Source organism: Parasteatoda tepidariorum, chromosome 4 (genome assembly GCF_982258835.1).
Source record: "Parasteatoda tepidariorum strain Cologne lab strain chromosome 4, Ptep-v5.0, whole genome shotgun sequence".
NCBI classification, from domain to species: domain Eukaryota; kingdom Metazoa; phylum Arthropoda; class Arachnida; order Araneae; family Theridiidae; genus Parasteatoda; species Parasteatoda tepidariorum.
In genome coordinates this window covers 72,749,653-72,765,971 of record NC_141758.1, presented here as the reverse complement: position 1 = coordinate 72,765,971, position 16,319 = coordinate 72,749,653, and the positions used below count along the sequence as shown (strand labels likewise).

General features: G+C 28.9%; 1 protein-coding gene across 4 annotated transcripts in view; it reads left to right on the top strand.

The window, feature by feature from the left end:
* LOC107442892 (protein CBFA2T1) overlaps nucleotides 1-15,373 on the top strand; it is a 91,982-nt gene extending 76,609 nt beyond the window's left edge. For all 4 annotated transcript variants that reach the window (XM_071182428.2, XM_071182430.2, XM_016056571.5 and 1 more), the window contains exons 3-10: nucleotides 93-346; nucleotides 2,857-2,946; nucleotides 4,133-4,320; nucleotides 6,753-6,988; nucleotides 8,768-8,832; nucleotides 10,891-11,089; nucleotides 13,317-13,555; nucleotides 14,565-15,373. In XM_071182428.2, coding sequence (XP_071038529.1) covers nucleotides 93-346; nucleotides 2,857-2,946; nucleotides 4,133-4,320; nucleotides 6,753-6,988; nucleotides 8,768-8,832; nucleotides 10,891-11,089; nucleotides 13,317-13,555; nucleotides 14,565-14,789 — 1,496 coding nt within the window. In that variant the 3' untranslated portion in view covers nucleotides 14,790-15,373. The remainder of the gene's footprint in view (nucleotides 1-92; nucleotides 347-2,856; nucleotides 2,947-4,132; nucleotides 4,321-6,752; nucleotides 6,989-8,767; nucleotides 8,833-10,890; nucleotides 11,090-13,316; nucleotides 13,556-14,564) is intronic.
* The last annotated feature ends 946 nt before the right edge of the window (nucleotides 15,374-16,319 follow it).

Genomic DNA, 16,319 nt, shown 5'->3' with positions numbered 1-16,319 from the left:
TTTTATCCGTGAATACGAACATTGTTATTTGAGAGCTAATAAAAATAACAGACGAGCCAATAATTTTAATATCAATTGTAAATATTTTGTAGGTATGAATGGCTCGCATTCGCCTCATTCAAGTACTCCTGCAGGACGAACACCATCCCCACCAAGCTCAGCCTCATCCGTCAATTTACCCCCAACGGCAACAACTGTCAATGGTCCACCACCCGAACTTGGCATTGGTATTAATGTCAGACCGCTCAATAAATTGAAAAGGTTTCTCACTACTCTTCAACAATTTGGAGCAGATATATCCTCTGATACAGGAGATAGAATGCACACTCTGATATTGGGACTTGTGGTAAGCCTATTTTACTGCACCGTTTGAAAAAAAAAAAATGAAAGCTATAGGTACTATATTTTTATGACAAAAATATATAGTCCCCTCTGCTAAAGTGAATTCATTTTTTTTCCCTACTGATTTCTCTGCTTATTTTTTGTTGACATGGCATTTTTCCTGGCTTGTTCTTTTTAAATCATTTACGAGGTGTCATTTTGACAATGAGTTTTTATAACCGTCGTTGAACAGCCGACCCAATTTTATTGTTTTACGACAACTAATGTTCTAAATAAATACACAAGTGGGCGACCTTTGTGCTGAAATACAAACTAAGGTAAACAACGTTTAAGAGCACAAAAAAAAAAATTCCATTTACCCTTCCCTCCTATTCGCCGTTGCTCTAACCCCCTTGTGACGTCACCTTTCTCTATATATTTACCCTGTTTTTCTCTCATTTCTTTCTGTTGCACTGATGAAGGTTGCAATTTGAGCATCCGAAACAGCTGTCTGCATTTTATAAATTTTTTGTGCTCTTAAACGTTATTTACCTTAGTTTGAACTAATGTTCTACTGAGACATTTGCCTTCGTGGAACACTTTTTGAGGGAGCTAACCCATTTGCGTTACATGAATAGGAAGACCACGAGAACCTCCCACGATTGGCCTGATGGCAAGGGGACTTTAACCCATGATCCATCTACCGCTGAGGATATTTCACGTCAGCACTGTGGTCATTGCAAGCCGGATGCGAAATTCGTATCGACTGGGATTCGAACCCGGTTCGCCTCATTGGGAGGCGAACTCTCTATCCCTTGAGCCCTCGCGGTTCTTTGACAATGAGTGTCACATTCGAGAGCTCGGAGCATATCGACATTTCCTTCATTTCAATTATGAAGCAAATGAAGTTTTTACTTGCATGTAAGATATGCCCTGCAGAATAAAAGGTATAATATCAAGGGTTATAAAATAAGTCAGTATATATGCATTTGACAATTCTTTTTAATTCTATTTGTAGTTATACCCCATTTCGTTCTCTTCTTACCTTGATTTGTTGATTTACCTTGGTTCTTGATCAAGAATTTCTCTTGCTTTCCTTTTTATTTTTAAAATCATGAGAATCAGAAATTCAGAATCAAAAATCTATATACGCCCAACGTTTATTGCGGGTCATAAAAATAAAGTATGTTTATTTGATGATTATGTTATGTAAAATAAATATACCTGTTTATTAACATCATTTATAGAAAGCACACTGCAAGTAATTTTTCACACAACTTTCTGTTTACATTTTATGCAAAAGACATTTATTTTTACTTAAAAATTATGTAAAAAATAAGAAAATTCGCTTATAAGTATAAGAAGAAGTTTAAGAGAAAGTTGTTTTTCAGTTCAAGTACAACACAAAATAATAATGTAGTTTGAAGTTAATATTCTTGAGTTATCATTAATGTATAGAGATTTATGCTCTAAAAATGTGAGAATGAATTTCCTGTTTCACCACAAATAAGATGGTATGGCATTTTAAACCAAATATCACGCCTAACTTTCGCAACTTTATTTTTCTAGCTAGATTGTGTTTTATATGTTTTAAGAGTAATTGTTAGGTTGTTGATGCCCAAAATATTTGTTTTAAGACATTCTTTAATTTTTTCATTGGTATTTGCTTAAATTTGGCCTCTTACTTCCGACAATAATGCTAGAAATATATAATTATTTGTCTTTAAGAAATCAATTTTTATCAGTTATTGTTGCTCTGATAACATGAAAGCAAATATTATCATTTATAATGATACATATATGCTATCCATAAGTTGCTATATAAAGCAGTGGTAAATTCGGTCATTAACTTCAACGTTTTTGAGTTTAATTTGTGACTAAAAATATTTCATAAGAGACTTATATTATAAATTTACTTTCTAGTTTCTAAGGATAAATTTGCATTTTTGTATTTTCAGTCCATCAGTCCGTTTCATCTCTATTTTTATTAATTATGCTTGTTGTAGAGCGTATTAAAAATTTAACTCAAAATATTTTAAATTTGACATATTTTATGCTTTTTCTCGTATTCATATTTCTCTTCACTCCGAACTGGAACATACTGCCTCTATCATGGCTTTTTATTTCACTCTATTTGTGACAAGATAATTTGCCTCTTTCTATGTCTTTTCTATTGTTTTCTACTCGGCTTGTGCCAAGAATTTTTAGGTCTTCCACTTTTTCCACTGCCCTGAGGGTTCTATCAATCAAAAACTTGTTTTACTTTAAATTTTTCAGGTTTACGTAGAACATGACCAATCAATTTGCGTTTTTTAATTTCCAGATCAATCTGTTGCTATTTTGCTTTTCTAAGGATTTTTCTTGTGTATATCCTCAACTTTTCAACTTTTCTCTAACAGAATCACCAATTTACTAAGGAATATTATTGATATTAAACAATGATATATTTTTCGTCAATCAAATACTAGTTTATCACTCTATCAATTTTGTGTATGGTTATATGTTTCCCAGATTATGAAATTATTTTCTTTTCAGAGTTCAACATTTTCAATTGAAGAGTTTCATCAAAAAGTTCAAGATCTAACAAACTATCCATTAAGGCCATTTGTCGTTCCATTTTTGAAGGTATGGATAAATTTAAACAAAGCTGACTATAAATTTTTAAACTTTGAATGACTTAAATCAGGAATGCTTAAATAATATTTTTGTTTCATAAAGTCCACTGTTATTTTCGGATTCAGTATTTTTTCATTTTTTTTTTCTGATTCAGCATTTGATTAAATTGTGATTTTAAGTTATTATTGCAATTCATAAATAATGCGTATTACAATAATTATATTACAATTCATAGTTATTATTACAATTCATATGCACTTTCATGCATTAAATGTATAAATTCTTTTTGAAAATGAAAATGAAAAAAAAAATACATTGGGGTAGTTAACATTGGACATTGGGGCAGTGAATTAACATTTAATCGAAGGACAAAAGAAAGGTATTATCTGACAAATCACAGTACAGGAAGTCCCAAGTAATCAGCAACAAGACAGATTTGATGGTGGGAGGAAACAGTGAAGAGTTGGAAGACGATTATTAAAATCGCCTCCAAGTTTCAATCTGTTTTAATGTTTATTACGTCTGCCTTCCCCTACTGTACTTCCTCTATTGAAAAATTTTGATACCACTTTTATTTTTTCCTCGATTAAATGTTGAATTGTGACACCCAATGTATAAACCATTTGTTTTGATTTTGGATAGGGATTCTAAAAATATCTATTAAGAGTGGTCCTTGCGGAACACCTTGTATATTGCTTTGACACTTTTGTAACACTTTTTGGTAAATAAAATATCCTTTGTCATCAGTATTTGAAAGCTGTAATTGTATTTTCTTAAGAGTTAAATACAAAAAGTAAATCAAAATGGTTAGTGTTGCGCAATAAGTTTGTTCTTGGAAAATACTGATGAAATTATTGTCATAAAATCTTGATTTTAATTTAATTGATTTTGATTTTAATTTAAAGTTTCTTTAAAACTATTAAAAAAATAATTGGAAAATATTTTTGACAATCATGTAGAATAGATTAAAAAGTAAGTAATAATGGAGTATTTGTAATAATCAATTGAAATTTCTTAAAAATATTTAGCAATAATAATTTAATAAAAAGATATGAATTGATTTAAAATGCTTTTAGTAAAGTATAAATTTTATGAAAAAATAGTTTTCTTAAGCACCTCTAATATTGAAATATCTTCCTTAAATACCATTAATATCGAAATATCTTTTTTAACTTATTGAATATAAACTTTTTAGGCTAACCTTCCACTGCTGCACGCAGAGTTGCTTCATTTTTCTCGCATCGCCAAACAAACACCTCAACAGTACATCAGACAACACGAACAACTGATCATTGATACAGGATCACATACAAGCGGGGAACCATTTGAAATTTTCCAAACAGACGCCAAAGAATCTCTAAAACGAAGAACACCACCTGAAACGTGAGTAAAAAATAATCATTGATTTTAATACTTTTATAAAAATGCTATAACTCAGCAGTCTACTTTTATATGTGTACTCAAACGTTTCCCGAACTTTCGTTTTAACTAATATATATTTTGCAGTATGGCGTATGTGAATAAATTAAGGATCTGTAATGTAGCTCCTTGGTGCATTTTAATTTTTTTTTAATTTTTATTTTTTACTCTAATAAGTAAGAAGGAACAATTGAAGAGATTATTTGATGAATTTTTAAAAGGTGAAAAATGTGTGATTATTGTAAAAAAAAAAAAAAAAAATCAGGAGATTTTTGTTTTTATCTCTATAACTTGAACCAACGTATACAAAGATTTATTAGAAGTACTTAATGTTTTATACTATTAGCATACCATATAGTTGTACTATTGTTAACAATTTGAATTTTCATTAGAATATCCTTAAAGTTTTCCTCTAACACGCTTCCTCTAGCACTCAATATACTTAGGAGAATTTTTTTCTCAAACTGGTCTATTAACAGCGGAGAAAAATCAAAGCAATTTATCAAAATATCTTACATATAGTGTGCTTTATTTAGAATTTTTTCCCCCTAAATACTGCAAATTTGGAATTAATTAATTTGCTGGCTACATAAAATGAAACTCAATTTCACCATATTTTGGTATTTTCCTTAGCTTTAAATATCAGTAGAAGCTTGCACTAAAAATAGTTGTTTTGAAGAAACAAAATTTTTTAGGTATTATTAGGTAAATTATTAGGTGTTTTTAAAGCTCTCAAGTGCAGGCCAAGGTAGATATTTACCGTAACAAAAATATTTAACGCATTAAGTAGGTTATTTTCTGACATTTTATACCGCCAACCAAATTTAAAAAGGCAACATGAAAAAAATGAACTTTAATTAAGTCAAATAAGCTATTACGTACCTAAATAAGTTGATACTTGAAAAAGACATGCATAAGTCTTCCTGATACACCGAAACCAAGTTGCAAAGAAAACATGGCGTTGTAAACAAATATCGTTCATTTTACAGTCACGTAAAAGTTTTTTGTCTTTTATCAAATTTTGGTGCCGTCAGTTGCTCCATGAAATATTTACCATCATATTTCACAATTTCTGGTGTCACTAAAATAAAATGCTCTTTCATTTAGCTAAGCTTTAGGATAATGAGCTTTGCATCAAATACTGGTTAAAGATTTACCGAGTATTTTACAGTGTCATTACTGGCATAAGGAACAACTTTGAAATCTCCCGTCGATATCTTATAAACAATCATGAAAATGGAAATATTTTGCCCAATATCATTTCGTGAAAACCCAAAAATTATATAAGGCTTAATTTTCTTAGTTGAAATTAAGTACCGTGACTAATACAGACTTGGAGTTAAAACTGTAAGGAGGAAGAGAAAGTCTTAAGCATTTCCACACATAGAATATCATAGCAATGTACTGCGGATAATAGCACAATAATATGAACTTCTATATTAATTTAACTGCATATAAAAAAATTGCATTAGGGTGACCGGAAAGTAATGTCGTTTCGGTGCATTTGATATTTGTTATTCAGATTTTATTTTAAATCAATAATGAATCGAAAGGGATCGGAAAAAATGATTTGGTTTTTAAAACTAGCGAATATTTAATGCGCCGAAACAGCATTACTTTCCTGCCCCGCTAATATTATCTGAATAAAAAGGCGTGTTTGATTTCCACAGTCTGAAAAAAGGAAAAAACCTACAATTGCCTTTTAAATGTCGATTATCAATTACCTTTTAAATGTCTATTATCAGAGCCAAATTTAGTTGATGTTGAAAGATTTGTAAGATTAGTAAATTCTTTTTTTTTTTCCTTTTAATTTTTAGTTACTCTTATATTTCAATGAAATTTGCTTTTTATTTAACTTTATAAATAAATAATTCTGTATTAATAACAAATAAAGCTTCTACTTCAATATAAAAAGAAATACTCAATACAAAGTAATATAAATATATGGTTTTACAAACAGTTTCTAAATCGTATCAAATTAGCAAAGAGATCACAAAGTACTGAAATAGCCATTTATATGTTTCAGTACAATGTAAGCAAGAACTGAGGGTTTTTAGTACTTGCTTATTTATACTTTTTAATTTGTTTTTACATCAGTGCAATGTAATATATAATATATAATTGCGAATACAATACGTAATTTCTAATAGGTAATTGCAGTTGCGTTTAATAAATTGCAACTTATACAATTGTATTACGAAAAGTCTTATATTAAAGGAATATATCATAATAATTATTATTTTCTAATATTATTATTATGTCACCAATATATGATATTTATTATATATTGGCGATAAATTAAGCTAAAGCATTTTGGATACATTAAATTATGCAGTTATAGAATAATAAAAATATAACAAAGAAATTTATGCTAATAAAAATACTTAATTTTTTAGACGATCAAGGGAAAATGGTTACTCAGATAACAGTTCTGACGGGCCACCTCCCGCAAAACGCCAACAAACACTGCCCAGTCCTACTTTAGGAGCTCGAATGAGTCCAGCAGGGGCTCCTAATCATTTACCGCCTAGTCTTAACTTCAGGTTCGAAGAAGGCCTCTATAGAGACCGAGAAAGAGATAGGTATGAGAGGTACGATCGCTATGACAGAGAGTTGTGCAGACCTTACTACGGTAAGCATCATTATAATTTTAGTTGTTTGTTTGATACATGATTGTAAAGGAATTTATATCAATTTCTATAACATTTCTGTTCTTAATTTAATTTAATGCAGAGTTCTGTGGCTTTTAACTTTGTCTATAGTCTGATTCAAATTGTTCTTATTTTACATTTTTTATTCATCCGAATGTTATGCAATGTATTCAGCACAAATTTTTTTTTATGGTCCAATTTGCTATCTTGATACATTTATTTTGCTGTTTTGTGATACATTTATTTTGTTGTCTTGAGATACATTTATTCTGCTATTTTGAGATACATTGCTATTTTGAGATACATTTGTTTTGCTATTTTAAGATACATTTGTTTTGCTATTTTGAGACTCATTTACTTTGCTATTTTGAGATACATTTATTTTGCCATTTTGAAATACAATTATTATATTGAGATACGAGTAATTTTTGTAAAACAAACGTCCCTTAGGATAATTTTTAAACATATTATAAGATAAATCCTGTAGAAAAAAGAGTTCAAGTTGTCAAATTGTTAGATTTTTAATGTTTTCATTATTTAAAATTAAATTTTATATGTTAATAAGCGATTGATTTTATAAGCAAATTTCATTGGTGTACATGATTTTGCAATGAAACTACCCTATGTCCCCCTCTCGTCAAACTTTATATCAGTGAAATTTTTAATTCCAAAATGAACTAGGTTTTATATTTGCTTGAAACATTTACAAATAAAATGTTTAATTTTGGATAGGTTTTATATAACATTATTTAAATGCATCTTATTAACGTACAAAAGAAATTTATCACTTTCAGATCAAAAGTTTATTTGAATGTTTTGATCAGTAAAATAAAGTGCATTTTACAAGTGCCAATTAAAAAACATTTGCAGTATACGTAGAACACGTGTTTATTAATAGTTTTAATAAAGCTTCTAAGCTTGCAATTTAAAATTTCATGTTGTTTGAAACAGAACACGAGGATAAATGTTAATTAAGTGGGTAAGATTCTAAATTTTGAATCACAATAACTTCTAAAAAGTCAATATTTATATGAATCATAAATTTATTGAAATTGATTTAGTAAATGCTCGTGCTATCAGCTTTAATATTAATTCAAATAAATAATTAGTATGTCTGATAATATCCTATTTGGTTTTGAGCATTCCTAGCTGTCGAAAAGTAAAACAAGTTTCTGTTGACTTTTTTTGAAAATCTCCTGCCACACAAATGTTCTACATCAATCAAGATATTTACTGCACCATCAACGTAAATCGCACCATCATCGTGCAACAGTGACTAAGGTGAACGTGATGAAGAAATGTTAGCTACTTTCTGAAATGATATTAACTTTTACAACTACTTAATCTAATTTCTTAAATCGACAATCCGACAACCTTAATGTTGTGCATGCACATTGATTAATGCTAATATTGTGACGGTATTAGAGAACTGAGAATTATTATTTATGTTTGAGGCTTCGTATCTGGGGAACAATCATTTTTCGGATTTTATGTCAGTGAGAACTTTTGATCAGAATGTTTTGAACTACGACGCATTAAAGCTTTAGTCAATTTGACTGAGAATAAAATTTCCTAAGATATGTGCGAGGTCCTTTCTTTGGCTTGCCACATACCTTGAGTTAAAGGAACTTCATGCAACAAGAAGTTTAAATAGTTATGTAATTTTTTGAGCAAGTCTGAACTTTCAATCACATTTTATGAAATAATTTATATTTATTACTCACACATTTATTACAACGTTTCATATTCCTTTTTTCCAGGCTCAGTGCATCGCGAATTTCCTGATGATAGGGATATGGAAGATGAATGGAAAAACATACATACGGTAAGATAGAATTAATTTTATGCTTTAAAATACTTATAAATATAATAATGGTAAAATAAGAATTATGCAAAATTATTTCATATGATGTATGATGATGGTGGAAAACTTATTTATGTATCTTGTTGAAGCTGATTCGAGATAAATTCTTTGATGTAAAATTTAGATTATTCTTTTACAATACAAATCTACATTATATGTAATATAACGTTATATGTAATATAACGTAACGTATGTACATTACATGTAATATAACCTAGTCAATATAATGCAGATTATATTACTTAATGTATAACGTAGCGAATATGTAATATGTATGAAATGCACAGGATTGATTTTTTTCCCGTTTTGAAAAGAATAAAATAAACTCTACAAATTGAATTAAGAGTAAAATTATTTTATTTTGTATTATTTTGCTATGATATTATTATTAATATTAATGTAACATGATGTTTTCGTTGAATATGAATTTCAAAGTAATAATTCATACTTAAACTGACTAACACTTTATTGTGTTATAAAAATTAAAAATGTTTTATATTCACATATTTTGATCAAACAAGTTCGAAACAAAAATAATAATTAACAAGTGAAATATTTTTTTTATTAAAATATACTACTCATAAAAAGTTTAAAAAGACTTTGATCTGAAATTCTTTATTAATTAAGAATTATTAAACAACACGATTAAAGTTTAAAAGAGAGTATTTGCTGATGAAATTATTTAAATAATTTTTTTTTCATAAGCGAATTATCTTCATATGCACTGATACATTAAATAAATGCTATAATATCTACTTTGACTATGCATATTGTCTACCTATTTTGACCTCGTACTTATGATGTATAATAATTCATAAATAGTTTAAACTAAATTTAATATTTTTTTGTCATTGTTGGATGACTAATATGGACATACTGAGTACATTGTATACAGAAAAAAAAATTATCTTCCTTTGTTTATATTCAAAATATTATAAATGCTTTTAATATAATTATTTTTATTAAAAGGACATAGTTTATAACACTAACATGGGAAACTATACCAAAATTTTCTTAAAACTGCATTTCATTATCTAACATAATAATTTGAAATATATATATAAAATTTGAAATATAAAATTTACTTTAAATGCAATTTTGAAATATTCAAATCTCTTGACTTTGTTAAAATCTTTTGTACATTAGAAAATTGTACAATAAGTATTTAAACAAATTACAAGATGTTGTATAATTTAGATCAGTATATTTCTACTATTTATGATTTGAAACACCATATTTTTACTATATATAATTTGAACCCGCACAATTTTAAAATCTAAATAAGTAATGATACAAAACATCCAAAAACTAATGAAATGGCCTAATGATCTTATTAGGTTAAAATTAAGTATGGAATATAGTTTGAAAATTTTGGAGTAGTATTAATAGAATATTTAGCTTGAAGAAGATGATTAACACCAAGTGAGGAATTGGTTATTCATGGGAGCTCGAAAATGTTGATGATTTATAAATTTATCAAAGCTGTTTTAATAAAGAATCATGTTAGACAAATAATAATTTTTTTTGAAAATATAGAATTCTATCAAAATACAATTTAATCGTGATTTTGTGAAGTGAGCAAAATAAAAAATGGCCCATCCTAAATGTCTTTTGATCTAATAATCAGATCTTCACATTTTAGGATTCATCCAATCTGGTTTTTGATTATTTTAATCCACTATTTGTTCTTTCTGACTCAAATACTTAGGTGGAGCTAGGAAATGTTTTTTTTCTTAACTTAAATATCAATTTACGACATCTGTCGATAGTTTTCCTTTGACATAATTTTTAAAACAATTCTTAAAATCTCTATTGAAGGTCTATTCAAAACAGCCCACAATTTTAAGTTTATCTGTTTCATCTTTTTATATGTTTAATGTAATTATTGAATGTAATTTTTACTGCAACTATAAATATTTGCTATTTAATGTATTTAACCTCTGTTATAACTTGTGTCTAGATCAATAACGAAATATATTTTCATTTCAATAATCAAAATGGCATTCGATCCTTTTTTAGATGCTAAACTGTATACTGGGGATGGTTGAAAAAACAAAACGGGCGCTTGCAATATTACAACACCGAAGTTACTCTGAGAGGCAGGATGTGTCCCTATGGAGGAGCAGGCATATTGACGGAACTGAATTTGATATCAAAAAGAGAGCGGCGGACATATTGCCACACTACAAATCAAATGAAGATGTCAGGAGAAGGCCTGGTAAGGACGGTGTACTTATTGTTATAATATGTTTTCCTTTTTATGAGGTTAGTTATATAATTAATTATTGCTCATAATAATTAACTGGCTGGAGATTATGTTTGATGATTTGATTTTGTTTAATGTTGTCAGGGGTCTGTTTAGAAGAAATTTGGGTCCGTTAACGGACCCTTCACAAAATATCTTTTCATAAAAACGGACCCTTCACAAAGTAATTTTATCTTTTAATCGGACCCTTCACGAATTTGTTTATCTTCATTATTGTTTTGTTAATCGAATAAGCCCTTCCCAGGAAGGGGGGGGGGGAGAAAGACAGATGTGAACGAACTAAATTTTGTCTTCGGCAGACGCTTCTTTCTTTATTCGTCCGAAATGAATATTCTGCGTTCAGCAGTATAGGCTAAATACCAAATATTTGCACGTTGCATCGCTAATTCAGTAACTGCAATTGCTGTTTATTTTTTAAAATGTAATTCTTTTGATTATAATTTTGCAGTGTTGAGCATAATCTTGTATGTCTTTACAATCGAAAAACTCATTGAAAAGTTTTTTTGCAATAACGGACCCTATTTGCACAAATTCACAAAAGCGGACCCTGGTTGAAAGAATGTGACTTAACGTTTATTTTATATTCACAAATTACGAGTAATTTTTTCACAATTTTACAAAAACGGACCTTTCATAAAATGTCTGGACGGATCCCTGGTTGTTGTATCTTATTATTCTGAAGAATGCATAGGATAATTATGAATATTATTCATAATAATTAACTAGCAAAAGCAAAAATTAAATTAACATTAAGGAATCATGACATGAATTGAAACATAACTTTTAGTAAATATTCATTATTTTCCCTTATTTTTTTACATAGAACTATCTTTGAAAAAAGGGATTTTATAATTGTGTGCAAAATTTTTCGTAATTTTCTTAAAAAGTTCTCGAGATAGAGCGAAAATCGCAAAAAAAAAAAAAAAAAAAAAAAAAAAACGAAATCGACAATAAGGGGTCTACGCTTATGATCTCTCTCCTGACTATTGGGATAATATTTTCCAGTCTGCGGCTACCCTACTCCTATGTTTTAAGGGTAAAAAAAATATGCTTATTAAGAGAAAGTACTTTTTGTTCTGATTTTGTTATTTAAAATATTGGCTGTTCTAAATAATTAGTAAAATTGAAGTCACCCCCCTTAAATCATTAAGAATGAATCCAGTTACGTGAAAATCAGATCATTAGAAGAAGTTATTCCGGGTCTTGTGTTTTTTTCCGCTTTGTACCTATCCATTTGTAATGCATTCATGCAAAGAAACAAACTTGATTACTTAGAGAGTAGCCTTTGCAATCATTCTAGAATTCATAAAGTAAAACTGTTTTAAATAAAATGATTATGCTCATTTTCCTAAAACTTGTATAATGTCATGTTCTTTCAATGAAATTTAATAATTGATTGTGTAAAACATGAAATGATTTTTTGATTTATATCAGGACTTTTTTGTTGTGTGCATCTAAGATTCTATGTGAGAATTATGCCATATGTTTTACAGAATTCGCAGATAGCTTTGTAAATTCAAATTTTTGTATAAGTTTGTTAATCTGAAAATATTTATCATTTAGTTTTTAAAATTTTTAACAAATAGCAAACTTTCAAAGCTTTTTTTTATTAAGGAATTTTTCTTTTTCTGTTTTTTTTTTTTTTTAAAATCAAACTGATCTAAATGTACATTGAAATAAAAACAACCCATCCAAATATAGCTCAATCTATGGCACTATAAAACTCAAAATATTTCAATTGTAATATTGATTGTGGCATTTCTTGTATTGCATAAAAGCAATTTAGTTGACAGATTTGAATTTAAAATCATGTGAACTTTAATGGAACATTCCTATTGCTTAATGTCAAAAGGAACACGTCAAAATTCCTACCACTGTCCAACCCCTTTACCATGTGTAACCACCTACCGTTATTTCTCAGTTGCCAATATCTTTTGATTTTGTTGTTAACTAGCCCGTTTTTACATACTTACTGCCAGATGGTATCGTGCCTTTTAATACAAATAAGTTTTATCTCTATGTATTCTAAAAAGGAGTTTAAAATAATCATATTAAAGTGTATTTTTATATTATGAATTAAAGTTTTTGCAAATACCTAATGTTCATTAATAGAAGTGTGCTTGTTACTAATAGCACATTTACCATTCATCCGATAATCTAATCATGCACATCATTGCAGCTGAAGGAATTGTAGGCCAGCGAACGTCCTCTTTATTGCCCTTACCAGAAGATGCTGTGCACGAGGTGAAACGTCAAGCGGTTGCTGAACTTCAAAAAGCAGTGAGCGCAGCAGAGAGTAAAGCAACTGAACTGCTGGCTGCTGAGAGAGCGAAGATTGAACGTATGCTTTCGGAAGCACGACGACAAGCGGCGGAGGAAACCATGGCAGCTATCAATCATCAAGATGAATCAACGGAGGTAAAAAAGAAATCACTTTATCCCCTATTTTTCCCCTTTAACGCTGTTTTTCGAAGATCTGTCGCCAAGGGAAAGAAAAAGTGCCTTCCACTTGAAGCAATGCGATGCTTTTGAACTAGATGTATAATCTTGCCGCTAAGAAGTATCTGGGCTTTAGAATGGACAAATAACTTAAATACTTTAAATGTTATTAAAAATCGCCAATTTGGTGACATTTATCAATCTATATGAAAATTATCAAAATCACTGCCTTATTCTCAGTTTATCACTGACATTTAAATTATCACTGACACTTAAATAACACTTAAATTTAAAAAAAAGCATGGATGAAGCGATTTACAAACTAAATATACAAAAAAAAAATTCTTTTTATATGCTGCACATTTCAAACATGATAAACTACATATGCAACCTAAGCTAAAAAGCACAATATTTTTAATAAACCGAATTAAAGTTTTTAAATTGTTTCCCATAAATCTATTAGACGTAACAAATACTTCTTATTGCTTAACAGATTAAATTTAACTATAAAAGATATTAAAGAAAAATAAATAAAATCTTTTGCTAACCGTCAAAATTGGGAGAAATACTTTTCTTCAATGCACCGTTTTCCTATTAAATATGTTTGGGAGATATGAGTTTGTATGCAGAGAAGATAGCAGGTTCAAATGTAAACTAATACATTTAAACTTGCTAATGTTACCATTACTAACCTTACTAAACCGATGATACCATTACTAAACTAATGTTACCGTTACAATCTTTTAGAACAACCTTACATAAGTATTAAATATAAAAAAATTGATTTATATATGATTCATACATGATTTATACATGAATCATCAATGATTCATGTACAATTTAGTATTAAATATAAAAAATTGATTTATATACGATTCATACATGATTCAGCATGCATGATTTATGCATGAATCATCAATGATTCATGTACAATTTAGATATATGACTATCATTTTATTGAAATTTCAATGCCAACTTTGTTTTTCAGAGTTGCTGGAATTGTGGAAGGAAAGCAAATGAAACTTGTTCTGGTTGCAATATAGCACGGTATTGTGGCGCATTTTGCCAACACAAAGACTGGGAAAATCACCACAGAGCATGTGGCACATCTTCATCTAGTAACCATGCGTCTCCGTCGTCAACGCCACCTGTCGGTAAACAAAGCCCACCTGCAAGGACAGTCGACGGGCCGAAAACAGAAGCTAAAAATTGACACTCGATTTCCAAATTTGGGCATTACAGCTCCCACTAAAGAAAATTTAAACGATTCGAGCAATTGAAAATTTGAGAATACTCTTGAAGTTGTAGCGCAAAGGAAAGAGAGCTATAATTTTGAAATAACTAATCATATTTTTGCTGTACAAAAGCCTTAATCATCATAAAATGATTTTAGCCGAAAACGGAATAATAAGCAACATTTATTTTAGGTAAATAATAAATTGATTTTTGAATTTATTTGACTAGTGATTCTGATTTGAAATTAAATACCACAGCACAGCCAAAATAAGATCAAACAGGCTGGATGTTTTACTCCTATTTTTTATTTGGAAAAAAAAAGGAAAAAAAAAATTGTAGAAAACGTTTTATATCCAAAAGTGATAATAATCAGGCATCGTTCTTAGTTATTTTCAAAATTGCAGCTCACAACGTTGAGAATATAAACCAACTTCATGCTCAAAGAAAACATATTGATCGTAATAAAAGATATAGAGGAGTCATATTTCAGATCTTCAAAGGAATATAGACCTGAAGCTCAAACATTGTAGCAAACTTGTTTAAAAAACGAGTCAATCATAATGTTGATGATTAAAGCGTGATATATAAATCCAAACTGATTTGCTACAAATTGTGTTGGATTGATGGACTACATAAATAACTGCGACTACTTTATAAAAGACTTTATTGTTAAATTCAATTACCGATTGTTGATTGTGTGTTGTGCTCTATTATGCTGCTAGTCAAGATATCAATTATTATGTGTAATTTTAAAGACCTTGATGTTTTATAAAAATTAACAAAAAAGCTATGTTAGTTGTGATGAAAATGTTACGTATTGTTTTGAGAGTGTTTTGTAATGAGTTGCTTGTAGGGAAACTTAAATTTTAAGGGTTTAAAATCAGAAGCATTTTAAAATTAAGTACAAGCAAATTTCATCAGTGAAACGTACATTGCTATTGTTACTGTTAAATTTTGTACTGTTTATGAACTCTTATCTTTTAGTTTTTTTTCCGTCATATTTTTTTGAAGATTACATGCTGAGGTGCCAACTATTACCGTTTATTTGTAATTATTACTATTAAATAGTTACGTTTGAGTGATCGAAATTTCGGTTTTTGAGAATTTCTGTAATCTGCTTAAAATATAGCTGCCAAGAATAATTAAATTTTTCAAACTTGTAACTAAACTACGATAATTTTTCTTTCTAATCCGCAATTTATTTTGAAAACAATACATGAAAAACTAAAGGATTTGATAGAAACAAATAATTTCCCCATCAAACAAACTATTCTCAAGCTTAACTCGAACCTAAAATGCTGCGAACAAAATTATTTATAGGTTGAAATGCAGGATGATCAAGCAATAAGTGATAATTCTAATTTAAATAAAAACTTGAGCAATGATTCTCAGTAATTAATTTAATGTTATCATTTTATAATGATGAGGGAAATTTCTATGTTGTATAATTTCTAATTTAATTTTAATAGTTAATTAAATTAAACAATTAATTTAATAATTAATTAAA